Source organism: Osmerus eperlanus, chromosome 11 (assembly GCF_963692335.1).
Source record: "Osmerus eperlanus chromosome 11, fOsmEpe2.1, whole genome shotgun sequence".
Classification (NCBI taxonomy): domain Eukaryota; kingdom Metazoa; phylum Chordata; class Actinopteri; order Osmeriformes; family Osmeridae; genus Osmerus; species Osmerus eperlanus.
Genome location: NC_085028.1, coordinates 14,476,271 through 14,504,088, shown reverse-complemented (window position 1 = coordinate 14,504,088; position 27,818 = coordinate 14,476,271). Strand labels below are relative to the sequence as shown.

The 27,818-nt window shown below is 53.9% G+C and overlaps 1 protein-coding gene across 1 annotated transcript; it reads left to right on the top strand.

The window, feature by feature from the left end:
- The first annotated feature begins 55 nt into the window (after positions 1 to 55).
- On the top strand, positions 56 to 26,792 carry rpa1 (replication protein A1). The gene is made up of 17 exons (XM_062473595.1): positions 56 to 254; positions 633 to 680; positions 921 to 999; positions 1,803 to 1,911; positions 2,360 to 2,448; positions 2,726 to 2,797; positions 4,382 to 4,502; positions 4,605 to 4,707; positions 5,212 to 5,280; positions 5,632 to 5,824; positions 6,865 to 7,001; positions 7,813 to 7,961; positions 13,813 to 13,945; positions 18,910 to 19,086; positions 20,409 to 20,516; positions 21,232 to 21,318; positions 25,936 to 26,792. The coding sequence occupies exons 1-17, from the start codon at positions 222 to 224 to the stop codon at positions 26,038 to 26,040; spliced, it is 1,812 nt and encodes a 603-aa protein (XP_062329579.1). The 5' UTR covers positions 56 to 221; the 3' UTR covers positions 26,041 to 26,792.
- Positions 26,793 to 27,818: the final 1,026 nt, after the last annotated feature.

Here is a 27,818-nt window from a genome sequence, read left to right as displayed (position 1 = left end):
TCATTTAGCAAATGTAATGATTTATCTGCCCTCCCTACTCCCGTGCTATACCAAGCATTCCTATGTAGGATGTTTTAGTACCTGGCAACCCAACTGTGGCGCGAAAAGATTGAGTTGGCGCCACTCAGACAACACAACACTGAGAAGCGTGACACTTACTGAAGTGAAATTATTCGCGCAACGTAAAATATAATATCCTAGAATATAAACTCAACAAAAACATGACTATCAAGCTGACAGAAGGCGCAATAGAGGTAAGAGGTAGCTTGCGAAGAAGCAACCAAAATACATATTATACTATAGTGCTACGTTTTCCAGACAGACATGAACTTCAGGAAGCTAGCGAAGAGATTGATAACACATTGTTCAAACTTTCGCCGACATACATAACATCGTAACATGCAGCAACTAGCATCCAATCTTTTAACCAATTAGCTGCCCATTCATAGTTGCTCTCTGAGCAGTGGAATTTTGCTGGCATTATATTAGTACTAGTTTGCTAGTTATAGTTAGCTATTGTCTGAGTTGGCTCCCGTGGTTATAGCCTAATTAGAATGAGGTACCTACATTGGACTAATTATTTGGCTCACATAGTGTTATCTCACTTAATCGTTGTTGTTGTTGTGTAACAGGCTCTGACCAAAGGCAGTGACACTAACAGCCCAATACTTCAATTATTGGTGAGTACCTCAATTGTAGAAGCTGCTAGTTTATTTGTAACATCGTATCGGTAGTTCTAGAGATTATTTTTGTGGCTTTCCCTACACAAAGTAAACTGCAAAATCTCAAGTGGTAAAAAATGGCTACAGCGTTGTAACAGTCAGTAGAATGTAAAATGGACAAGTTCAACCGTGTCTGTCAAATATACACACAGTGATGGCGTTGTTCTCGAGCTTGACATTTATTTCTGTATCTTTCAGAACATCCGTAAGATCGATGGAGGTAACGGGCCTGTCCGCTTTCGTCTCATGATGAGTGATGGACTGCATTCAATGTCTTGTGAGTAAGGGACAGTGACGTACCTACTAGGAAACGCAGAATACATGCATCTAATACCTGCTGACACTAGGCTGGTATGGTCTTGACATGCTGAGAACAACAATTTCAGTTAGAATATTTCAAGATTGGGTTTCAACATTTAGAGTAAACATGTAACTTAATAGCAGATGGTTTGCCCCAACAGGTTCAGTTGCCAAGTGATCAAAAAGAGAATAGTATAGGCCACACAAAATATACTGAGCCCATATAGAGATGTTGTTTAGGAGTGGCACCCTGTTGGCTGCCTAGCATGGTTCAGCTGTTGCTGCTGGAGGGAAACTTCAAAGAGAACAAGGCACAGGAAGAAGACATACAACTCTTACTTCTCTGCCCTCCTCCTCACCCTGAAAATATCTGAAAATAATAGCTGGCCTGAGAATCGAAGGGACTTTTGGAGCGGGCTTAGTGTTGTTCTGTTCTGTAAATAGCCCGAGGCTGGCCAGCGGGAGGTGGTCAGGATTCAGTAAAAAGTATTACGAGTTGGAAATCATCAAAGAGGAAAAGACCAGGAAGAATCCATTTTGTCCCTTTTATTTGGTGGAAATTACGAAATGTTGTGCTACCATCCCAAGTTCATGAAAAAGTAACGTTCATTTTAAAACATATTAAGAGCCAAAACTTCACCATCTAAATCTTACACCAGACTAAAGTGCAATGCTGTTAGCCTGACTGTGTTTCCGACTGTGTCTGTGTGAATGTCCATGGATCGCTCCAGGTCCTCCTACATGTCTTTCATGTGCTCTGCTGTGTCTCTCCCCCTGCAGCATTCATGCTGTCCACCCAGCTCAACCCCATGGCCGAGGACAACCGGCTGGCCCCTAACTGTCTCTGCCAGCTCAAGAGGAACGTCACCAACGTCCTCAAGGATGGACGGTACGCCGGCTGTGCTCACACACGTGTACTCACGCACACCGACCGCGCACGCGCACACACACACACGTACCGATCACATGCACACACTCACAAACACACACCGACTGCACGCACGCACGCACACACACACACCGATCACATGCACACACTCACAAACACACACCGACCGCACACGCGCACACACACCGATCACATGCACACACTCACAAACGCACACCGACCGCACACGCGCACACACACACACACCGATCACATGCACACACACACAAACGCACACCGACCGCACACGCGCACACACACACACACACACACCAATCACATGCACACACTCACAAACACACACTCAGACATGCATATACATACATTGTGTGTTCACGTTCACAACGCTCTGGAACGCGGAGGTATGCATGTTGTGCTCTCTGATGGCTTTGCTGTTGTACTACTTTAGGCGTGTGGTGGTTATTCTGGACATGGAGGTGGTGACGCCTGCAGAGGAGGTCGGATGCAAGATCGGAGAACCCACCCCCTATACAGAAGGTCAGGGGCAAATCTCTGCTAAGATGCACATGAACAACACATCATAGATAGGCTTTAGGTCTCTGATGCACAAAGATCCATGCTTGGTTCAGTCTTGCAAGCAGAGATTTATCAATATTTGATTAAGAGTTTATTTCAACTATTGATTGATAAACATGATTGTGTGAGTACAGTCTGTGGAACACTAATCTCCCTGCTCTCTCTGCTCTCTCTTCTCTCTCTCCTCTCTCTGCTCTCTCTCTTCTCTCTTTGCTCTCCCTGCTGTCTCTTCCTGCAGGCCAGAGTAAAGCCCCCCAGGCAGCCTCTAACCTCCCTGTACGGCCTTTACAGCCTCAGAATGGCAGCGATGGTACGTAGAAATGCATGAGATTGCTGTCGCTATCCGGTAATAGCAGCAGGAATACAGAGAGTGTCTTTCAAAGTTGTTTGTACGAGATTCATTTCCGATGTTTGCATGGATGCGTTTGGCATTTTTGCCAGGCTTACACATTTTTTTTTCCCAAGGCTTACGCAATGTAGGTTAAAATGGGCTTTCTGTCAAGTGTCACTAGAGGGCAGCGTTTCAGCAAAGCTGACACATTGTTGGACCGATCTCCTGTTGTCAGGAAATATGACAGTGGTACTAATTTTAACGGGGGCTCTTGCCTCTTGGGTAGGCTCAGGCTGCGACCGTGCAAATTCCTGCTCGGCTGGTGTTCCATTCTGGATGCGCGGCGCACACACGGAGGCTCTCCTGTTCAGGAGTGAAGAGGAAGTAAGAGAGAGAGAGAGAGAGAGAGTCTCTCTCTCTCTCTCTCTCTCTCTCTCTCTCTCTCTCTCTCTCTCTCTCTCTCTCTCTCTCTCTCTGTCTCTGTCTCTGTCTCTGTCTCTGTCTCTGTGTCTCTCTCTCTCAGATGTCACGGCTGCTGCGCGTTTCAGCCCTCCGTACGCGCCGATGTTTATTTACCTTAGCCGAGCTGTGCTCCTGTCATCAGAGATGGGGAAGGAGTCAGCGCATGTGCTGTCATCAGGATGTCATAGGGAGTCATTCACTGGGCTTTGATGACTGGGAAATCATCTGCCAGTCCCACAGTACATTGGTGTTATTCCTCTCATTACCACGTAGCTTCGGAAAGAGGAAATGTAAGCGCCCTGACCCTCATTATAGCACACCACATGCACCTGGGGAGGTGCTGTGACACCCAGCGCTGCACAAGCCTGATTGGTCCTCCAGCTAGTGCCATTGAGCAGGTATTTATATCTCTAATCTGCAATCTGGGAATAGAAGTAGTGGCAAGCATCCTCCTCATCAGCACAGCTATTAGTGTGTGAGTGTGTGTGTCTCTGTGTGTCTGGATCCGGAGGCTTAATTACCAGAAGTGCAGCGGTTGGCATAGTGGGAGGACTTAAGCGTACACTTTGAACTCTAATCCGCAGCGTGAGACGGTACACAAATCAAATGTGCAGCGCTTGTCCAAACACAGATGCTCAAAGTGGAGCCGTAGCCCCTCTCCTCCTCTCCCCTGGGCCGGGCCGCAGCCCTCCCCCTGGGCCGGGCCGCAGCCCTCCCCCTGGGCCGGGCCGCAGCCCTCCCCCTGGGCCGGGCAGCTGGGTAGTGTCCTTCCCCCCTCCTGCCCCGAGGAACAGGACCCACGGTCTGGATCAGCTCTCCAGCTCCACCGCCCAGATCTGTCCCTGCCCCTCCAGACCTCGTCTTGTTTATCTAACCGCAGCAAAGTCACCATCTTAAACTGCTTCGTCTTTCTGATTAGAACCGCCTGCCTTGACGCAGGGACGATTGCTGCGATAAAGGAGTTTCAATCTAGAGAAGCAGGATTTGTTATTAAACATATTTTTGGACTAACTCTTTCCTCATGAATAATGCACGGGCTGGGTTTGGTTTCAGTAAGAGCCTCCATCCCAGCTCATTGATCTCTTGTCTCCTGCACGCCAGCCCCCATGCACAGAGGTCCCAACAAAGACTTTGTCAAGAAGGCCCCCCCTGCGTGCCCCAACACCCCCGGGGGCTCCTCCAAGGTGGTGCCCATCGCCAGCCTCAACCCCTACCAGTCCAAGTGAGTGTCTGCCCGTCTGGCTCCACACGCCAGCCGGATGCTTGGTTTTAGGAAGACAGATGAGCACAGACGAGAGAGCGTGTCTGGTTCCTCTCCTCCCAGGTGGACCATCCGGGCCCGGGTCACCAACAAGAGCGGCATCCGTACCTGGAGCAACTCCCGCGGCGACGGCAAGCTCTTCTCCATGGAGATCGTGGATGAGAGCGTGAGTAGCGCCCCCCCCCCCCCTCGGTGCCTCTGAGCGCAGCCCCCGCCTCCTCCAGCCCCCGCCTCCTCCAGCCCCCGCCTCCTCCAGCCCCCGCCTCCTCCAGCCCCCGCCTCCTCCAGCCCCCGCCTCCTCCAGCCCCCGCCTCCTCCAGCCCCCGCCTCCTCCAGCCCCCGCCTCCTCCAGCCCCCGCCTCCTCCAGTCCCCGCCTCCTCCAGCCCCCGCCTCCTCCAGCCCCCGCCTCCTCCAGCCCCCGCCTCCTCCAGCCCCCGCCTCCTCCAGCCCCCGCCTCCTCCAGCCCCCGCCTCCTCCAGCCCCCGCCTCCTCCAGCCCCCGCCTCCTCCAGCCCCCGCCTCCTCCAGCCCCCGCCTCCTCCAGCCCCCGCCTCCTCCAGTCCCCGCCTCCTCCAGTCCCCGCCTCCTCCAGCCCCCGCCTCCTCCCGCTGGGTGGTGTTTGGATGGGGTTTATGTCTAACAGCGCCTTGTTTTCTTGTTGTTGTTGCAGGGAGAGATCCGAGTGACAGGCTTCAACACGGAAGTGGACAAGTTTTACAGCCTTATCGAGACTGGCAAGGTGCACACAACCTCTCATTTGTCCACCTCTGACCCTGCCTGTCTGGTCCACAGACCCTGGCAGGCTCTGCCCTCAGAGCACTCAAAATGTCTCTGCCTGTACTCTCTGATGAGCAGAAGAGGGGGCTGTTTTCGAACGAAACTACAAAGGGAAAAAAGCCCAGAGCTTACTAATGAGTCATCTCACAACTGTATCAACATGATAAGCTGCCTGTGAACACCTGCCAGAATTTGTCTGACTCCCCATTGTGTTAAGTCCCTTCTAGTCAGGCTCAAGTCAGTCAGGAACGAACCCCGCTGACGCTCTTTAATCCCCGCCACTTCCTGTCCGTGGCCGTTTCCTCCCTGCCAGGTGTTCTACATCTCCAAGGGCTCCCTGAAGATCGCCAACAAGCAGTACTCGTCCCTGAAGAACGACTACGAGATGACCCTGAACGGAGACTCCAGCATCGTGCCCTGCGAGGACAGCACCGACGTGCCCATGGTGCAGTGCGACTTCGTCTCCATCGCCGACCTGGAGACCCGCGAGAAGGACAGCGTCCTGGGTGAGGAGCGGGGGGGGGGGGGGGGTTCGTGTCAGGGCAGGCTGGGCTGGGGGGGGGTAGGTGGGAGGGGGGGCACCGCCAGGATAACCATCATTAATAAGGGTATTAGGGTCATAATAAGCCATCCCGGTGCTGGAACGGAGCAGAGATGGATGCGGTGGCCATGCGCCGGGGAGCTGGAGGTAATTATAAGAGCAGAGATAAAAGCTGTATTAATAACGCTGATGACAGTAATGGCCCGTGGCGCAGATTGACTCAGGGCCCTACGGCGGAGCCTGCGAGCCGAGCCGAAAAGCGCTGTCACCGTTGAAATGAGGAGGTAATAATAAGGAACCCCTGCTTGCAATTATGGTAATGGAGACGGCTGCTCGCAGGCGTGGAGGGGAGACGGGGCGTCAGGCGGGCCGGCGGGCGCACACCTCTACGCCGAACATCCGTCACTGCTGGAAGGGGGGGGGGGGGGGGGGGCGGAGGGGGGTGACTGGCAGGGGGGGGGGGGCGGGGATGTCGCTGACTCGCCTCATTAGCTTCCCCGCGGGCGGGGCGGTGCATTCACCTGCATGGGGAGCAGGTCACCTACACCTGGACTCCGGGGGAGGAAGGGCCATCGAGGAGAGGCGCGCTGGTTCCGACTGCATGTCCACCCCCACGTATGGACGGCATCCTGAACATTACTAATGCATGTGGTTAGGAGCCCCCTGGGGGGGGGCGTGCCCCCGCACCTGATGGAGATGAGTTATGAGGGGAATGATTTCCCCAGAGTGTGTTTGTTTTGGAGAACCAGGGGGTGTTGTGTGACCCCCCCCCCTGCCCCCCAGCAGCCTGGACGATCCATATTTATGATGTGGATGGATGGATGTCATGAATGCGTGCCTCTGTTTGGCTCCTGGACTTTAGTAGTTGCTTAAGGTTGTTTCAAGGGCTAGTCTAGATAAGACTCTCTCTCACTCTCACTGTGAACTGAGGTAGAGCGAGACGGACTGGCCTCGTGCTGTCCTAACGACCACCCCCCTGACCCCTGACCCCCGTCTCCCATGCAGATGTGATCGGCGTGTGTAAGAGCGTGGACGAGGTGACCCGCCTCACCACCAAGACGAGCCGCGAGGTGTCCAAGAGGACCCTGAACCTGATGGACATGTCTGGGAAGGTGGTGTCTGTCACACTGTGGGGAGAGGAGGTGAGGATGGATATCACTCTCACACACACACACACACACACACACACACACTCACACTCACACTCACACACACTCTCTGTAAGTATCACAGAGAAACCAGTCTCGACTCCCAATCAGGTTGGGCTAGTAACTAGATGTTTGCTCAGCATGTCGTTAGCCAGACTAGCCATCTGCGGGCCTGCATCCTGACGGTGGTGAGGATGACCCACAGCACAGCCCAGCTCTACACATGCTCCCCAGAACGCCTGGGTGCCCAGCCTCGCGCCCCGACAGGCAGCCTCAAACCAACACGCTCGCAAACCTCTCCCTCTGCCGCCTAATTGAAAAAGTGTAGTGGGTGCGTGTGCCGGTGTTGGGAAATTGCCGCTCAGCACTTCACCGAGGAGGAGAGATTGAGGCGTGTGCTCTTTATTTAATAGAACTTGATGTGGTTGAAGAGTTAAAAACCCCCCACAAAAAACAAAATCACCCTGTCATGTGAGCTGCTCAGAGATGGTCCCAGGCTCTGTCTACTTCCTGCTTTCTAGCCCCCCCTCCCTGATGACTCACCCCACACACCCACACCCATCCACACACACACTCAATCACCCCCCCCCCCCACCCACACACACCTCCCCACTACCAAAGGGGACCTGAATAGGTGCACAACAAAGTGAACGTGGTTTACACAGAGACGAAAAAATCAGCAGGCGATATCAATAAGAACGCCCCCCTCTCCCATCCCGTCTCTCTGAAGGCTGCTGTGCCCATAAGCAGTGTCCTCTGTAAACGTGTTGACGCTGTGCTGGTTCCCCTGTGTCCCTGTCTGCAGGCGGAGCAGTTTGACGGCTCCGGGCAGCCCGTCCTGGCCATCAAAGGAGCCAAGCTGTCTGACTTCGGAGGGCGGTCTCTCTCTGCTTCCTTCAGCAGCACTCTCATGGTCAACCCTGACATCCCAGAGGCCTACAAGCTCCGGGGATGGTAAGAGTCTCGCCGGCCTCCCAGGAGTCCAGGGGCTGGGTCCGTGGTCACGGTGACGGGCTGGGTTGAAAGCACCCGAGTCCAGCTTGTCACCGTGACTGGAGAGCCAGTGTCTGGATGGCGTTGTGCGTGTGACAAGCTGCGTACCGCATGGTGACTCTTCAAATGCGCACTGAGGAGTAGAATGATCCTAGGGGCCCTAGTGACGCATTCCGTTAGGATTCCAGGAAGGTAAAACGGAGTTATTGTGTCTTGGGATTTACAGACCTGGAAAACCAACGTTCAAAGGGCTCAGAAGTGGGACGAGGGAAGGGAGAAGATGTAGGAATTGAAATGGTACGTTCAGATTCCCTGAAGGGAGCGTGCATGCCCTGTCTTCCATCCTCCAGATTAGACAGCCTCCTTTAGCAGAGACGTGGGGGGGGGCTTCAGTCGAGGGTTGCATATGGATGCAAATCATTTCTAATCTGCGAAAAACTCCCACCCCCATATACCAATTGACTTTGAAAAGGATGTAAAACTGACAGGGATGCGTTTAGCTCCGGAAAGTGATGCTATTATACATTTCTCTTTGATTCGTACTGATGGAAGCCTTTGTGTTTGATCAAGATAATGAAATGACGGCCATACACAATCATCTTTTTATACATAATTTTTTTGGGTGATTCAGTGGAATTAAGCCGCAACACCACCGTGAGCCTGTTACATGCACTGTTGGGTGGGGCACCGATGCTCCTGGTAGGGTTAATGTAGTGTTTGTGTGGGCCTGTATTGTTGCTAAAGCCGCGCAGGCTTCAAGAGCTGTAGCAAGGCTTTCAGAAGGCAGACACACAGGGCCTCCTCTGCTCGTCCTTGAAGACCTGTTATTGGCTGCGCCTGCAAAGGAATGGAGAAACTGTTATGACTCACACTTTCATCTGGTTGTGTTCTCTTGCCAATTCTGTTAGTCGTCATTATCTAAAATAATTATTTTCTTCTGCTCCCACTGTGTACCAGGTCCAAAAATAAACTTGGTTTCTTTTCCTGTGTGTCGTCAGAGAATGTAGTTAGAGAGGAGGTGTTTTACTTTAGTTTGAATTGTTTTTTTTGGTAGCGATACCCTCTTGTGTGAGGTAGGGAAAACGGGTCCCATGTTAATGTGAGTTGTGGGAGTGCTAGTCAGGAGGGGTGAAGACGTGGTGAGATAAGGGAGGTGAGGGGAGGGTGGGATAGATGAAAGGGCCTGTGTTCACAGGGACTGGGGGTACTGCCATTGCTCCTACTTAACCTTCACCTCAGCCCCGCGCCACATTGATTGATCTGTGCCTCCATCTTATAGATCCACATCCCTCTTGTCTGTGCCGACAGCAGGCCAGACCAGGCTCGCCCCCCCCTCCACCCCGCTTGACAGGAAGCCAAATGTCTCTCTTTCAAACCTAGAGAGATCCAATCGATTCCACACAAGGTGCTTCATTTATTTACCTCCTGGTACCAATCCCTCTCCCCCCCCCTCTACCACCCCCCCCCCCCACCCCCCCCCCCCACCCCCCGATCCTCAGGGAAATAAGATGAAAGGCAGAAAATAAAAGGAGGCCCAATAACAATTCTAATTTATTTTCTGGCACGTCCCTTGCATTTTGACAAGCGCTCAAACAAACCATCCCCCCCAAACCCCTAAACCACAGTCTTGAAGGATAAAAAAAAGAAAGTTGGCTGTAATTATTTTGATCAGATCAGAAAACTTGGATCTGCATAATGAGCGCAGTGATATGTGGCGTGGCGGGTGGGAAAGAAGGATGTCTGCCTGTTCTGGATGTCTGGGAGGAGGCTGTCTGCCTGTTCTGGATGTCTGGGAGGAGGGGGGAGGCTGTGTCGTGTCTGCCTGTTCTGGATGTCTGGGAGGAGGGGGGAGGCTGTGTCGTGTCTGCCTGTTCTGGATGTCTGGGAGGAGGCTGTGTCGTGTCTGCCTGTTCTGGATGTCTGGGAAGAGGGGGGCAGCTGTCCCTGCTTCATCCAAGCCACCATGGCAGCTCTGAAACGTCGCCGGGTCAATGCTTTCCACTCTCACTGCTTAGAAGTAGGCTTGGCCTTTGAAGCTGTTAGTGTTTGATACAAACGACGTGTCCGCAAGTTCAGCTGAGCTACTAAGAGAACTAGAAGCAGAGGGAGATTTGAAAGATGTTCAGACTAAGCTGAGAAAATCTTCTCCAGGAGTTGTTTATTCTTAGATGGCCCTTTTTCTACTTTTTCTATTACTAAGAAAGTATGACCTTCAGCCCTGTTTGGTGTAGATTTCAAATCCTGTTGTTTACCTAGTTGGCATTATACAGCTGCCGTTCTAGATGGATGCAGTGTATTTTCACTGTGTGGCTCCAGTTCACACACTCTACCTCCTGGCTTCCTATCTGACTTGATGATGGTGGTGGTGTTGGGTGACCCCCCCTGGGTGACCCCTCATCTCCCTCCCCAGTCCCCTCTCACACGGCTGGGCAGACCTAACGAGGCAGTGAGCGTGTGAGAGTGTTTGTTCTAGATCCTCGGCCCACGCAGGGGCGTCCAGGCCTCGCTCCCGCTGCAGCTTCATCACCAGGCAGCAATTACCGGGTCGGAGGTCGCCGGTGGCAACAGGACCTCGGCCATTAGTCTCTCACACCGAGTGAGACGTGCGACGGAGGAGAGGGTCCCATCATGCAACTCTCTCGTCTGGAGCCGCAAACACTTTCAGAGCGAACCACTCGCCTCGCTTGGAGCAAATGGACGCTGGTTTGACGTGGCCGGGTTTTCTGGGGAATGAGGTTGCCGGGAGAGGAGCACACGGCCCTATCGTCATGTGTTGGAACACATTTAAGTGGAAGTGAGACAGAGGGAGCTGGGAAACAGGTGCTGCCTCTGTACAAAAGCAGGGCTCTGGGAGAGAAACGGCGTTCTTGCTCGTGGAGGTGCGTTAATGCGATTTAAAGTTGCAGCGAGCCCTTGGCGACGTCTGGGAGTGAGAGTGCTGGGTGAGCTGCAGACCCCGTCCCGTCCCGTGGATCAGTGAAGCCTGGCGCCCGCTCATCCACAGACGACAGCACGGTCCCTTTAATGTCAGACTAATTAATCTTACGGAGAGTGGGGGGGGAAGTGTTTTTAATATCCTCAAACAAGCCGCACTGTACCGCAATTATTTTGGGTCCCCGGTTTCCAGGCTTTTATAGGAAGCTATATGAAATAACACGATTCCTTCCTGTCTTTGATAAGGCTGTGTACAGATTGCCCTGAAATCGGCATTCCGTTTTCTCTCTCCATGTGAAATATTTAGAATCCAAAATGTGCGTGAAAGAAACATTGGTTGGTCTTTGAGGGAGCATCAGCTCTGAGTCTTGTGGCGCAGCAATAATTAATGGCTCTGTCTTACTCAGACTGTTGCGTAATGGAAGTGCTCAAAGATTAATTTTCCTAATTAAAGTGTGTTCCTTACTTTGTGGTTTGGAGTGTCTGACCTGAGTACACTTTTTATGATTTATAAATGTGTTAGATGTGTGCTCTGCCATTTATTTAACTTAAACATGAATTGTGTATATACTCAGAATAAAGTGTCAACTTTATCGGGGTGTTGTTGCTGTGATGGCTCCAACAACAATCAGAAGTAGTAGTTAGTAGTTGTCGGTCTAGTTGGGTTAGTTGTGTCGGTCTAGTTGGGTTATTCTAGTTGTGTCGGTCTAGTTGGGTTATTCTAGTTGTGTAGGTCTAGTTGGGTTATTCTAGTTGTGTAGGTCTAGTTGGGTTATTCTAGTTGTGTCGGTTTAGTTGTGTCACTCTAGTTGTGTAGGTCTAGTTTTCCGTCCTAGTGTCGTAGCCTCAGTAAGGCCGGGTGTTGACAGTCCTCTCTGCTCGGTGTCTCCTGCCCTACAGATGGCGTCAGCACACATTGAGTGGCTCCCTGGCTTCTCTCTCCTGGCTCCCTGGGCAGCCTCTCCTCTCAGTCGCACTCCTCCTCCTCCTCTCCTCTCTCTCAACGTCCACTCACTCCTTTAATGTCCGTCCTCAGTCATTCACCACTGCTCCTTCAGTCACAGTTGGCCAAGCTGGCTCACTCTGTCTTCTCATTGAGTCATTTCTCCTCCTCCTCCTCTCTCTCCGTCTTCACTCCCTCACACTTCCCATGCCGGCCTCCCACCGGTGGTGTGTGTGCCCAGTGCTCCTGCCGCTCCCTGCCCGCTCCCTGCCCGCTCCCTGCCTCCTCATCCACTCCTGCTGAGTCGGGGCTTCAATAGAACAATCCATCTATTTTTTAGGGAGCTCTCTAATTGAACAAGTAGCTTAGCTGTGTGCCAGTGTGCAGCTTGCGGCTCTTTCTCTTAGAATACGCCCGCGGTTTCCCAGCTTAGCTCCCGTCTGCCTAATCTGGCCTTTGTTACAGAGCAAAACCCCCCTCTCTCTCTCTCACCAGTCTTTCAGGCCGAGGAACACTAGAGCACTTTACGTCCTCATTTCAATTAGGCGGGACCAATCACGTGGGGCCGTCTCCCACAGCGTGGACGTCTGGACCTCCAGAGACCTGATCTCGAGTCCGCCATCATCGCCAGACTGATCATGTCAGCTGTCTCCCCGTCAGAGGGCCCCGGGGGGCGGGGGGGGTCGTCTCTGCTTCCACTTGACTTCCTGTTACGCTTCCTTGCTCTCTCTCTCTCTCTTTTCGCCCTCTTCCTCTTTCCGTCACATGTTCTGTCATGTTCCTGACCCGGCCTGGGCCTGTCCGTGCTCGTACAGCTGCCTCTGACATGTGACAGTCTGCGTTAGGCTTTGTCTGTCTTTATAAAGCCATCTGTCCCTCTCCCCCTCTTCTCCTTGTCTTTCTCAGTGTCTCTCTCCCCCACCCCCCCTCCGATCATCATCCACAGGCTCTCAGCTCGGCCCCGGTGCTGAAAGTGGCAGTGTAGGATCCTCCTGCCTGTCAGTCCACACTCGCACACCCTCTAGCCTGCCAGCTACAATTTGTCTCCCTTAGCGGGCTCCCACTTCCTTTGGAAGTGTGTGTGTGTGTGGTTCGTCTGCTGCGGCCCTGCAGAGGTGGGCAGTGTGTGTACACTAGAGGCCCCGTGCGTTCGGTGGGTTTTACCGGGTTGTTCGTAGAGAAACGGGAGAACATCAGCAGTACGATGGGTCCTTAATCAGACGCAGAAGGACCCAAAATTGCCTTTCGGAAGGAAAGTTGATTTGTTTTGAGTGCCTCGGTTTGTGTTTGATGTTCCGGTCTCTGCCCTGTTTCACCTGAGCTGGGCTGCAGCTGAGATGAGGGACAAGAGCCACAGGAAGGAGCTGCTAAACACTCAGTGTGATGGCAGCCAGGTACCTCGCTGCCTGGGCCCGTTGATGGGGATATTTTCAATTAGTCATGCCTCCCAGAACATGGCCCCCTCCCTGTATTTACGCACGCACGCACGCACACACAGACCCGATGTTTCCACCGCATGCCACACAGCCTTCTAAGCTATAGATCAGTAAACTATTGATCTCCTGCACCAGTCCAACCGGAGTGCTTTTGTTTGTTTTTTCCAAACCCCCCACTTACACACACCTCCTCTCCACCCCTCTCTTTCATTTGATCTATCCACCATCTATCCCCCCCTCCCCACTCAGACCCCCACCAGCTCATCTGGCCCGCTCTGTTGATTCCATCACACACACACACACACACACACACGACACTCGGTCACACACGTACGGTCTTAAGTGTTTATTTGACCGACGGCGGCCACAGTGACATGTTGTTTTTCAGTGGTTGCTTCTGGTCAGGAGTCCAGAACATTCTTCACTGTAATTGGAAGGGTTGAGTCTTGACTGACACGTCTGTGCTTCCTCTGATCCCTGTGTGTGTGTGTGTGTGTAGGTATGACAAGGAGGGCCATGCCATGGATGCTCAGTCTCTGACGGAGATGAGGGGAGGAGGAGGAGGTGGAGGAAACACCAACTGGAAGATGCTGTCTGACATCAAGACTGAACACCTGGGGCATGGAGACAAGGTGTGCACACACACACACAGGGATGCAAACACATACTCACCTGCATACAAACCTGCTCGCTCTCAACTCTCCCATGGAACCTTCAAGAGTTGACAAAAGCAGCATTGTTATTTCTGGTTGATTTTGCTCAAAGCAAGACATCCAAGGACACACTCAGTGTTGAATGCAAGCAATCACTTAGAGATGGGACGGGACGGGACGGGGGGGGGGGAGGGGGGAGATGTGATGTACCGCCGGTACATCACATCTCCATGTGAGCACAGGGACCCTGTGTCTGGGTGTCCTTGTCCCCCTCCCCAGCCTGCACCCCCCCCCCCCAGGACCCTCTCCCAGGACCCTCTCCCAGGACCCTCCTGGCTGACAGGCACCATGATGGATCTGTGTGATCACCAGGCCTCCTGTTAAGCCCACTGCACGCTGGGACCCACAGCTTGTTTTGAAGCCAGAGTTCTCCCTGTCGTTCCGACCGGAGAATCCTCAATAACCGTGTGGGAGGGGTGTGGTGTACCAGTCCAGCTACGTGTTCCACCAGGACTCGCGGTCATCTCCTCCTATTGGTGGTGTGGAGAATGTGGGCCTTTACGGAGATCCAGAGTGAAGTGATTAAGATCAAATAGGTTGTGATATTTGCCCCCTGCCCATTCTTGCTTCGTTACATTTCTAAGATTACCGTTGGTAGTACTTCGTGTAATCTCACTGTTGATAGTAGATTTAGCCCCCTTTGCGCATCATTGAACACAAGCATACGTGGTACATTCAGGACTTGTCCAGCGTAATGCTTCCCACTTTAGGCTCACCTCACTATGGGACCTGCAGATGAGGAGGGATATGGAGGAGGGAACGTGTCCCTGGACTGACAGCAGCACTGGGAGGGAGAGAGGGAGAGAGGGAGATGGAAGAGCGTTGTGATGGAGGGAAAAGTGCAGTCAGGTGGAGAAGAGAGGGGATCACACCAGAACGGGGGTGAAGCGATGGGGGTAGAGAGACATTTGAGAAAAGAGCCCAAGTGGAAATGTCATACCAGGAGAGAAACGGGGTGAGAAATGGAGCACGTTCCCAATATAGATCCCATGAATAAAAGAGGAGAGAGTCTCTCCAGACTGGGAATTTGGGTCGAAACCTTTCCCACCTGTGTGTGTTTGTGTGCTCTGATTATTCGGAGGGAGCTCCACCGTGATTGGCTCAGGGGCTGAGCTGAGTGTAGTAACCTTGTGGCGGAGGCCCTGGTGTCCTCCTAGCCCCGCGCTGCACCCCGCCCGCCTCCCTGCCAGGATCTTGCTCCCCGGCCTGTGGACTGCAGCTCTCAGCCCCGGCCTGTGGACTGCAGCTCTCAGCCTCGGCCTGTGGACTGCAGCTCTCAGCCCCTGCCTGTGGACTGCAGCTCTCAGCCCCGGCCTGTGGACTGCAGCTCTCAGCCTCGGCCTGTGGACTGCAGCTCTCAGCCCCTGCCTGTGGACTGCAGCTCTCAGCCCCGGCCTGTGGACTGCAGCTCTCAGCCTCGGCCTGTGGACTGCAGCTCTCAGCCCCTGCCTGTGGACTGCAGCTCTCAGCCCCGGCCTGTGGACTGCAGCTCTCAGCCCCGGCCTGTGGACTGCAGCTCTCAGCCCCTGCCTGTGGACTGCAGCTCTCAGCCCCGGCCTGTGGACTGCAGCTCTCAGCCCCTGCCTGTGGACTGCAGCTCTCAGCCCCGGCCTGTGGACTGCAGCTCTCAGCCCCTGCCTGTGGACTGCAGCTCTCAGCCCCTGCCTGTGGACTGCAGCTCTCAGCCCCGGCCTGTGGACTGCAGCTCTCAGCCCCGGCCTGTGGACTGCAGCTCTCAGCCTCGGCCTGTGGACTGCAGCTCTCAGCCCCTGCCTGTGGACTGCAGCTCTCAGCCCCGGCCTGTGGACTGCAGCTCTCAGCCCCGGCCTGTGGACTGCAGCTCTCAGCCCCTGCCTGTGGACTGCAGCTCTCAGCCCCGGCCTGTGGACTGCAGCTCTCAGCCCCGGCCTGTGGACTGCAGCTCTCAGCCCCTGCCTGTGGACTGCAGCTCTCAGCCCCTGCCTGTGGACTGCAGCTCTCAGCCCCTGCCTGTGGACTGCAGCTCTCAGCCCCTGCCTGTGGACTGCAGCTCTCAGCCCCGGCCTGTGGACTGCAGCTCTCAGCCCCGGCCTGTGGACTGCAGCTCTCAGCCCCGGCCTGTGGACTGCAGCTCTCAGCCCCGGCCTGTGGACTGCAGCTCTCAGCCCCTGCCTGTGGACTGCAGCTCTCAGCCCCTGCCTGTGGACTGCAGCTCTCAGCCCCGGCCTGTGGACTGCAGCTCTCAGCCCCTGCCTGTGGACTGCAGCTCTCAGCCCCTGCCTGTGGACTGCAGCTCTCAGCCCCGGCCTGTGGACTGCAGCTCTCAGCCCCGGCCTGTGGACTGCAGCTCTCAGCCCCTGCCTGTGGGGGGCAGCGTTCTCCAGGCCAAAGCGTCCTCGGCTGGTGAAGCATGCGGGGGGGGGGCTCTGAGGCTTCACGGACACTGAGCCGGGTCCAGCCAGGCTGCACGCTCAGCCTACAGACACACGGGGTCACGGGGGTCGGCCCACGCGAGCCCTCTCCTCCCCCCACCCCCCCCCCCCCCATCCCCGAAGCAAGTCTGCCACAATTAATTGTCCTTGTCATGACGTCTTTGTGTCATAAGCTCCCCTTTCCCACAGCGCGGGCGTTGCCCTCTGACAGCACCCGGACGGCCCTCTCTGCAGCTGTGACAGGGTGACAAGAGACAAGAGCCATCTCCTCCCCGCGCCGCTGACGGCCTGATGGCCGAGGCGTTTGCCTGATTAATTAGCGATCTTAGACAAAGCTTTGCGAGGCAGCCGGATCAACAAGCGCTCATCTGAAGCACGCCCGCGGACACGCTACAGTGATACTCCCTGCCTGTCGGTCGGCCTCCACCAGTCGACGCCCCCCCCCCCCCCCACCCCCCCTACTGTGCTTTTTTACGTACGAGCGACACCATTGACGATCAATTGTCCTGCTTCTAAAAGTTAATTGGGGTCGAGCTCCTTGAGCGCGCTAACAGAGCGGTCAGCGGTTAGCATATGGGGAAGAAAAGGGAGAAGAATCTGTTAGCGGTTCGTTGGAGAAACGCTGTGTTGTTTCCCTGCGTCTTCTCTGAGAAGCCGAGGTTAGGACTGAGCCTGAGGCCGGCGTCTAGATGGAGGCTGGGCAGGCGAGGGGCCAGGCAGACCAGGGGCCAGGCCCGCTCGCTGCCTCTGCAATGAGGCAGCAGGACCCAAGGCTGCTGTCGCCCACTTTCCGCAGCCCGGGCAGTTCAAGCCATGAATATGAATCAGCACAACCAGATTATTAAAATCCACCGTTTTAATCCCACTCTAAATCTTACTTGTGTCACGATTCGTTATGAATAAGGAAATGATATTCCCCCCCCCCCCCCCCCCCGATGTGCTGCTCCGAGCTCTCTTCCTGTGTTTACATAATCATATTGAGTGGGCGTCCGAGCACCATCCCAAACAGCCCGTGGTTGCTAGGGCGGAGCGCAGGCTCTCCGCTCTCCCTCCACTGCTCTGCAGTTGAAGCTGTGTTCGGCGCTGGCCAGGTGCCCTCCCAGCACGAGCAGGATGGAGGCAGCGGGACCGTGACACATCAGAGGGAAGGAGAGGGGAGGATGGAAGCACTTCAGAACACTCATCTGTTGGTGGGGACACCTGTCGCTAGAGTGCTTCTGATGAGGACAGGAGGGAGGGGGGGCAGGGGGGCTGCCGCCCAAAGAGGAAATGTGATTCCTCTCTAGCCGGCTCGACACCCGATCCTGCTGCTCATGGTGCTTCTGAAGCTCTCTGAAGTTTCTCTCTCGGTCTCTCTCTCTCGGTCTCTCTCTCTCGGTCTCTCTCTCTCGCGGTCTCTCTCTCTCGGTTTGTCTCTCTCTCGGTTTGTCTCTCTCGGTTTGTCTCTCTCTCGGTTTGTCTCTCTCTCGGTTTGTCTCTCTCTCTCGGTTCTCTCTCTCTCTCGGTTTCTCTCTCTCTCGGTTTCTCTCTCTCTCTCTCTTGGTTTCTCTCTCGGTTTCTCTCTCTCTCTCTCTCTCTCTCTCTCTCTCTCTCTCTCTCTCTCTCTCTCTCTCTCTCTCTCTCTCTCTCTCTCTCTCTCTCTCTCTCTCTCTCTCTCTCTCTCTCTCTCTCTCTCTCTCTCTCTCTCTCTCTCTCTCTCTCTCTCTCTCTCTCTCTCTCTCTCTCTCTCTCTCTCTCCATATTTCAGTACTACCCCCCCTCTCCCCTCTGGATCATCCCTCCCCATCAGCCTGTCCTCCTCCCCTCTCTTTTGTCCTTCATCTCTTTCTCTCTCTCTCCCCTCTCGGTTTCTCTCTCTCTCTCTCCCCTCACCCTGTCCCTGTCCTCTCTGCCTGTGCATACATTTCTTTCTGAGGCTCCGTGAAATCCTCACCTTGTGCTTTCAGGACGTCGAGTCATGATTCTAAAAGGCTGTTTATGTATACAGCAGGTTATAAACTTAGCATATTCCCCATAAAAGGACGAGGCAGCCTTGTTGCTGTGCTCCTGTGTCAACTATGCAGATCCCGGTCAGATTGTTTATTTTATTTCCTGCGTTCACCGCAGAAATATTGCCCATGTAATGGAGTTAGACTACTCGGGTATCCGCCCTCTCAGATCTCTTCTTTATGTAAATGGAATGTACCTCTGTTACCGTGTAATGAGAGAGCCCCACTCTCAGGTCATTGTCAGTCCTGCAAATAGACCGCTATCAAACACCAGTCTTTATTGTTGTTAAGACAGGATGGAATTCAATTCAATTCTGCACTGTGGAGAAATACGTGTTATGAGGTTATTGTTTGTCACAGAATTGTGTTTTTCTTCTCTCCTTTCCCCTCCTCCTTTCCCCTCCTCCTTTCCCCTCCTCCTTTCCCCTCCTCCTTTCCCCTCCTCCTTTCCCCTCCTCCGCCCCCCCACCCCCCCCGCTCCCAGGCTGACTATTTCAGCTGCATCGCCACCATAGTGTACCTGCGTAAGGAGAACTGTCTGTACCAGGCCTGCCCCAGCCAGGACTGCAACAAGAAGGTGTTGGACCAGCAGAACGGGCTCTTCCGCTGTGAGAAGTGTGACAAAGAGTTCCCCAACTTCAAGTACCGTCTCATCCTCTCTGTAAGAAGCCCCGAGACTGCTGTCTGGCAGCTGTCTTAGCACACACACACACAAATATGCGCACACACACACACACACACGTGCACATACACACTTTCCCTATTGTCTGCTTTCCAACCCCGTCCCTGTCGGCAGGTATGTCCTGTTACAGATACCTGCTTGAAAGAAACACACACACACACCATCACACACACACTCACACAATATCACACACACTCGCACCATCACTCACACCGTCACACACACTCACACACTCGCACCATCACACACACACACACACACACTCACACTCACCCAATAACACACACGTGTGACCCCCCCCCCTCTCGTCCCTGTCCTCTCCTGACCTCGTGCCTTAGGTCCCCTAGGTCCTCCCCTGTCTGGAGCTGCAGTCATCGTAGAGGGGTGCATGTCTACCGCCCATCATTACCCTGTCTGCTCTCTCCCCCTTGGATCTGCTCTCTCCCCCTGGGCTCTCCTCTCTCCCCCTTGGATCTGCTCTCTCCCCCTGGGCTCTCCTCTCTCCCCCTTGGATCTGCTCTCTCCCCCTGGGCTCCCCCCCCCCCCCCCCCCCCGGCCCTCTCCCCAGAGGACTGGTATTTAAGCCTGTTTGGCTCTTACTGCCAGGGGTTCAGTCACTTGAACTATTTCGATTTCATTTAATATTTGTTTTGTTGGCTTTTAAATTAGAATCATGTTGAGTTAATTGCTCCATTTTCACTCCCTTCTATGCCATAGCTTACCCACCAGAACAGGAAGCTCCACACCAACATGCAGAGGCTCTCTCTCTCTCTCGCCTTTGCACGCTCTTGCTTTCTCTCTCCCTCTCCTCCTCTGCAGCCAAAACATTTATATCGAAAACAGCAGCATTAAACACCAAAACTCATTTAGTCAGCAAACACGACTCTTGCATCCAGACGTCTGAAATAAGCTGCTTTTCTTTAGTTTTGCTCCTCTTTTCAGTCAGCACATTGCTATTCTCCTCAGAACTGTGTCATGAGCTGTGAATTTCCTCTCCTCTGCACACCTTGGCTCCCCTCTTCCTTTTGATGTCACCGTCTGCCAAATGTATGGAACAGGAGGCTGTGAAGGGCCTTCCTGTGCGTGCCTCATACAGACGGCTAACAATAGATTTTGGGCTCTCAGCATTCACATAAGCGGCCTGTAATGTGTTTTAAATGCCATACACCCAAATCAATGAACACACTGGCATGAAGGAGAATGAATTCTGCTTGGATCTCCCCCTCCCCTCTCCCTTCCTCCCCCTGCCTCTCCCTTCCAGTCTTCCTCACTTCTTCCTCCCTGTGTTCCCTTCTCGGCAGGCCAACATTGCAGATTACGGGGACAACCAGTGGGTGACGTGCTTCCAGGAGAGCGCGGAGGCCATCCTGGGCCAGAACGCTGCCTACCTGGGGCAGCTCAAGGACTCGGTAAGCCCCCCTGCCTCGCTCCAAGCCTGGCCTCCCCTGCCTCGCTCCAAGTCTGGCCTCCCCTGCCTCGCTCCAAGTCTGGCCTCAGGAAGAGGCCCTGGGGAAGAGATGAACCTCTGGCACTCTCAGTGCCCAAATATACACACACAGGCCACTGTGTCACCCCAGGACTCTAGATGACATTTTGGCTTTAATTGGAGCAAACCTTCCTCAATTTTGACTCTTCTAACTCTAATTAAAATGTTGCCCTGTGAATGTGATTTTTTTTCCAGCTCATGGACATTAATTAAGCAGAGAGTCCGTGCTTTAAAGGAGAATATCATCTAGGCTAGGAGGGAGTTGTTACACACACAACCCTCTCCCATTATGACATTCCCCGATAAAGAACTAAGACTCAAGGGCCTTATTACCTTACACTAGTGCCAGCACATTGGAAACCATCGGAAGGTTATTATTCAGCACTCGTTTAAAAAGAAGGAAATAAAATGAAAAGTATTAGCTTGGTGGTCAGCTGGTCCCTTATCTAGTTGGTATGCAGTTCGAGGTGCTTCAAGATCCTAGTTCCTGGGAGAACGCGCGATGTCAGCCGATAGCATGGCTCTTCACAGGCAGGGGTCTGCTACATTAGCACTGCTGTTCACCAATCAGATTGCTTGGGCTAAACCACATGTTTCACAAGGACAAATTCGTTTTTATTCTGTTTTGTTTGTTCCAGAATGAAACAGCCTTTGAGGAAGCCTTCAACCAGGCTAACTTCCAGACCTTCGTGTTCCGGAGCCGAGTCAAGATGGAGACCTACAACGTAAGTGGAGAACGGCAGGCGTTGGACATGAACATGTAGCTAGTAGAGCGCTCCAGAGAGAGGGGGGATAGATGGAAGGAGAAAGAAAGAGATGAAGAGAATCCTATTTCTTCCAGTGTGCCCCTTTATCAGTTTATTAGCAGGGCATCTGAGTAACGTCTGTGCTCCATTTATCTGTCCGGCAACCTTCTGAAAAGAGAGAAATATTTGCGAGTAAGAAAACGTCCAGCAACGTAAACAGGTCCTTTATTCTCCTCCCGCCGGTCCTTTCCTGTTAGCTGGCCTGACAGCTAACAGCATTCACTGTGACATTTCCTTTCTCTATTTTTGTCTTTTTTTTTTCTTCTGGGTGAATGGGCATTGGCCACTGCCAACGGACAAACAGCCACAGAAAGCTGACGCTTTTCCTCATTTGAAGACTGCCCTCTTTCAGGGGCTGTTGTCGAAAGGTGCACACACACAGATTAGTTGTGCTGCTGGTCACCCCCCCCCCCCCCCCCCCCCCACCTCTCCTGGAGGCTCCACAGACGAGGGCTTGTGTGCAGGCTGGGGGATAGAGGGCTTGATTGGGCTGGGGCTCTGAGCAGGAGTGCTGGAGGCCCGCCCAGGCTGGACCCGGCCTGCTCCAGGAGCACAGAGGAGCCGTCTGTCGCTCGCAGAGGGCAGGGGTCCACGTCTGAGGACACACCTGCCAGCAGACCAAGCCGCCACGAGGGCACCCAGAGCCTCGCTCCAAACAGGACAGGCTCACAGCAGACACCTGTGCCTTCCCCTGACAGAACCAGCCACAGGCGGAGCTAGTGTTCGGGGACCAAGGTGTGGCAGGGCGCTAAAACCTCTCACGGTTGCTGCCTGCTTCAGATCCTCTGGAGTCTCTGTGAACAGCGAGCCAGGCGACCGTCTTGTGTTATCAAGTTCATCTGAATGTTTGGAGAAAGTTCCCGGGGCTGCGTTTTGCTTTTTTTTATTCCCTCAAGCGGTGGCGTAGCTAATGTGAGCTCAGATTAACGTGGTTAACTCCAGTAATGTGATGGAGAAGCCTCGTCCCAGTCAGCAGCTTTCAGAGGTGACCCTGCTGGCATCCTGAGGACAGACGGGGGACGGGGGGGTGCGCTTCCTCCTTTTGATTTGACATCATTCTTGATGCAAGTTCTACATTCTTGAGCTGTCCCTCTCTTCTTTTGGGCCCAGACCAGGCCTTGTAACTGGGTTTGGGAGCCCAACAGATGATGTTGGAGAAAAGAGGGCACATCGGGCTTTAAGCGGCGGCAGGCTTTCAAACAGCGGCCCTCTTCTCTGGCCCTAGCATGGCGCATGGAGAAGACTGCTCTGGATTTGCATAGAAAACGGCAGGCTGATTCTCCTCGCTTTGCCCACATAAATCCTGCCTTTCTGGCAAGATGTGACCAACACTAATCGCTTGACGAACTCTGTCACACCCGGTTGTGTGAAGTGTGAGTGTGTGTGTGTGTGTGTGTGAGGGAGAAAGGAATGTGTGTGGGGAGCGAAGCAGCGTTATGGACTACAGCGGAGCAACAAGGCAGGTTGTGTGAAGTGTGTGTGTGAGAGAAAAAGAGAGAGAGAGATTGTGAGAGAGCGAGGGCGGTTGTGTGAAGTGTGTGTGTGTGTGTGAGAGAGCAGGGGAGGTTGTGCCAGTATGAGTCACTCATTAGATTCCAGTGAAGGAATGAGTGACAGTTTCCAGACCACCTATCATCTAGGCTGCTCTGCTCTCCATGTCTGAGAGCAGAGCAGCAGGGATAAGAGCCCCTCTGACCTTTTCATGTGTGATGTAGTTAGTCAGGTTCCTGCCCTGGCTAGCCATGCCAGGGATGTTGGCACTCTTACGACTGGTACAGAAAGGTCAGTGTGTGTGTGTGTGTGTGTGTGCAGGGGTAGGGCAGGCTCGGCTGTGTGGATCCTGAAGAGGTGTGGGGGGAGTGGCTTTGTGTGTGGACACGCCCTCCCACAGACACAGCCAGGGCTCTAAATAGAAATCCAAAACGTTGTCACAACATTGTACTTTACAAAAAAACAAACAAACAAAAAAGAAATTGTACATTTTGCACTTTGGGACGGTACTGGGACAGTGAGGAAAAAAAGTTAGTTGCGAGGTGTGGTTACAGCTCCTCTCTCCACCCAGCTAGGCAGAGCCCTGTTAGCCCCCCACCACAGCACCTCACTGGCCAGCCTGGAGACGCCAGACCCAGTCAACCTCTGGAGCACACTGGAGCAAAACGATCTGTTGACATTTTACTCTCATGACCTCATGCACCTCAACTGGATCTGGAGTAAAAGCACCCCAGATAAAGCCCATAAAGAGCAGGTTGCTTCCTTCCTCTAAAGACCTAGCTTTTATCTGTAACAGGGTGATGTTCGGCGGCCCATCGCCCGTGGATGTGGGCAGACCACAGCTCACACACGTCCCTGGGCTGGCTGAGCGATGGACTGCACCATGTAGCTGATGTTATCAAACGCTCCGCGTGCTCCGCACCAGGCCAGGGGCGTGGAAAGTGGCGAGAGCACACGACAACAGCCGGCCGGCACAAGGAGCCAATCAGCCGGCGCTAACAGGGAGGGAGGTGGAGGCGCACAGCAGACGCACAACTCATCTATTTTCTTCCTTCAAGCCATGGGAGAGCAGTGTTACCGTAGCTACGCAGCCTCCTCTCCACCGGAAGCCCCCAGAAGCAGACCTAGTCCTTCTGCCATCTCTCTCATTCCATCTCTCTCTCTCAGTCCTTGTGTAAGCCAGATGTAAATCGCTGTGCTTTGGGGTTGCAGTAATAACGTCTTGAGCTGCCCAGAGCCAGACAGCAGCTTAGGCGTGTGTGTGTTGTTTGTGTGTGATTTGTTTTCCTCTCTTCATTAGAGTGTGGTTGTGTGGGTCTGACTCACAACTGCCCTCCTACTAGCCTTCCGGAAGCCCCCCTCCCCTCGTTCCTTCGTCTTGACTTCCACCCCCCCCCCCCCCCCCCAACTCCCCCCAGCCTGCCCTGGGAGTCTGGGATACATTAGCACAGCAAAGCAGAGTGCCGCTCGCAACGCACCCAGCGCCTCCTCCCCCGAAAGGACTTCCTGTGGGCCGTAGACGAGCTCAGGCATACCTCCCCTCTCCCTCCCATCCCTCGCTCCCCTCTCCCTCCCATCCCTCGCTCCCCTCTCCCTCCCATCCCTCGCTCCCCTCTTCCTCCCAGCCTTCGCTCCCCTCTTCCTCCCACCCTCCCCTCGCTCCCCTCTTCCTCCCCTCGCTCCCCTCTTCCTTCCCTCTTCCTCCCCCCCCTCCCCTCGTTCCCCTCTTCCTCCCATCCCTCGCTCTCCTCTTCATCCCTCGCTCCCCTCTTCCTCCCATCCCTCGCTCCTCTTTTCCCCTCAGCGAGCTTCATTTACATGTTTAGCATTCCATCATTACCCACGCCGGAGGACGCTGGTTCTGCTGAGCCTGACGTGGAGGCTGCGGATGCCAGCGTCATGCAAGGCCGGCTGAAAGCACTTTATCCTCTCTGTGGGGAGGGAGGGAGGGGTGGGGGGGAGTGGGGGAGTCAAGATGAAAGAAAATGATTGTGTATCACCCACACGCGTGGCGTGCAGCTTGAACAGAGCACAGGGGCTGCATGCTGGGTTTGGTGTGGGGGGAGAGCAGGACCTGGGCAGGCCTGACCTTCTGCAGTCTAGACGAGTGGGGCTGCAGACGACCCCAGACGTGGCCACGTCTCTGGGACGGCTGCTCCTGTCTGAATGCCAGCGGACGTCTCGATGTGACACACATTAGCCTCGCGTTGTTATTGTGAGCGAGAGCATCTACCCCTCCTCCTCGCACGCACGCACGCACGCACACGCACACACACACACACACACACACGTACATGAGCGTGCACACACACACACACACACACACACACACACACACGTACATGAGCGTGCACACACACACACACACAGACTAGCCTTTTCACATCCCTTGTGTATTTCCAACAAATGCGTGGAGGTGGAACAGAACCTCTCGTCTTGGAGGCAGCTTAGATCGTCTCCCCTGAGACGACGACGACAGCAACCAGAGCTTGCGTAGACATGGAAGACTTCAGTGGCCCAGATTAATCATGAAAGATTAAAAACAAGCTAGATTTGACTCCTGGAAGACTAATACATCATTATACATGTGCAAGCGAGAAGGCTGGATTTAGGAGCTGTGCACTCATTTGCCCCGTCGTGATGATGAAAAATAGACCGCTTCAGCTATCCAATGTTCCAATAAATAACAGGATTGATGTTTCACTACAACTAAGACTAAAACAGCTGTTCTCCGTTAAACGGTCGAGTTTTACAATATCGCTTCGCTAACCTTTTTAACGTTCACACCGCTTTAATGATCCCGAGCTGCAAGCCGGTAATGCTTCCTGGCTCTGCTGTTGACAGTAAAGCTACAATAACACTTGGCTCCCCGTGTTGTGATTGGATGCCTTAATAAGGTGTTGGATGCTGTTGTGGTCCCTGCTGGGGCGTGTACAGCAGGTGGCAGACAGAGTGTGACGGCAACAGGAGGTGCAGCCGTGTTCCACAGGACAAGACGACGTGTGACCGTTTTGTCTCCTGCTTTTCTTCGCCCCTCTTCTCCAGGACGAGTCCCGGATCAAGGCCACGGTGATGGACGTCAAACCCGTGGACCACCGAGAGTACAGCAAGAGGCTCATCATGAACATCAGGAAGTTCGCTGCCCAATGAGGAGCCTCTTGCCCTGACACGCTCCTCTCCTCACTGGCACACGGCCCGCCCCCCCCCCCCCCCCCACACACACACACACACACACCATGTCAGACCACCATGGACCAGCCCAAACATGTTACCCCATCCCTCCCACTCCCCAAGTAATTTTCCTTTATTTTCTCTTTCGTGAACAAGTTGTGTCCAGTGCATATGCTGTCCAGGAACCCCCCTCCTCCCCACCCTGCCTCTATCTCTAGGTGATAGTTTCATGGGACTCTCCTGTCATGTGACGTTAACCAGTCAGATCATGTCGGAAGGGAGAGTGACCGAGGGAGGGCAAGTGTAGTTTCAGGAATGCTTTCTGTTCCCTTCTGTGTTCGTGTGTGTCTTAAGCCTGCCAGCTGTCGCTGCGTGTGTTTTCCGGTCAGGCAGGCCTTTGGCTGCCTCCAGCACGGGGCCTGCACTCTACGGAGCGGGCCCTCTCTCTCTCCCCCACCCCTCCCTCTCCCCCCCTCTCTCTACCTTAGTCACAAGGTCTGGGATGGACCTGCACACCCCTGATAAGACCGTTTATCCCTCCTCACCCTCTCCCTCCCTCCCTCTTCTCACCCTGTGCACGCACGTTGGCAGACCTGAACTGCACTGTATTTATGTAGATACAAGCTTTTTGTCATTTTCTGTACTATTGACTAGGATGTTTTTTGGGGGGTACAGCAGAGTGTGTACTGGCCATGTCTCTATTTTGAAAAACTCCAATAAAAATGGTTGTATTCGAAGGCATTCGTGTCTGTATCTAAGTATTTTAATGAACATAGTTGGATTGTTACATAATGGTGGAGCAAGCTAGACGACTCCAGGTAATCCCAATGTGGATATGGATGAGTCAATCTCTTTCATCCCTAGTTTCCTGTGTCTACCTCTAGCCTGCAGGATTGAAGAAGCAGGGCTCCAGAGTGCTGGACTTGGTCTCTAGCCAGACAATCTGCAGTAGTGTTTGTTTCAGTGGATTTGTTTAGTAGCTTGGGGGGGGGAAGAGGGGGCGAAAGGGGGAGGGGCTCCCGGTCTCCTTCGCTATCTCCAGAGGCCCAGCTCTGATGTACCACAGAACCCCCCTCCCCCCTGCAGTCATGACTTCTGTGTTGTATTAAAGCAGAACATCACTGGGCCTGGGCCTCCCCGGTTCTCCAGCGATAACCATCGTGCTCCTGCCCGGCGCCGAGCCCTCAGCCTGTGGCGCGTACTGCGAAGGATTAACGCCTTCGCTCCTCTGTTGGGAGGAAGTATTTATGTTTGCGTGCAGGTATCAACCGGACTTATCTCTACACCTCCCCATCGACTCGCTTCAGGCTGTTTCCACGGCCGTGCTGTCCCCCAGAACAGGTTCTCTGGTGGGGGAGACAGGCTGGGGAGTCCCTCCCCTTGTGTGTTGTGCCTCCACCAGGCCTGTGGGGCATTAAGTCTGGTCTGGTTGGATGAAGAATCCAGGCCATCAAGGCGTCCTCCCTGCTCCTCAGCCCGTCACGTCTCGTACGTCCACAGAAAACCTTGAGCGCTGACTCAGAGAGGCGTGACGCAGGAGGGCCTGTGAGGAGGAGGCGGAGCCTGGGAACTGCGTCTGTCCCCAGAGTGAGCTCCGAAACGTGTGTCATCAGCTGTTGCACCTTGTGCTTCCCGAGAAGAGAGTGCGATGTACGTCACAACGCGGCGTTGGGAAACTCACACCCCGCTTAGCGCCCCGTTTTACCACATAACACGCTTTCAGATGAATTGTATTCTCAATTGATTTCGCACTCCTT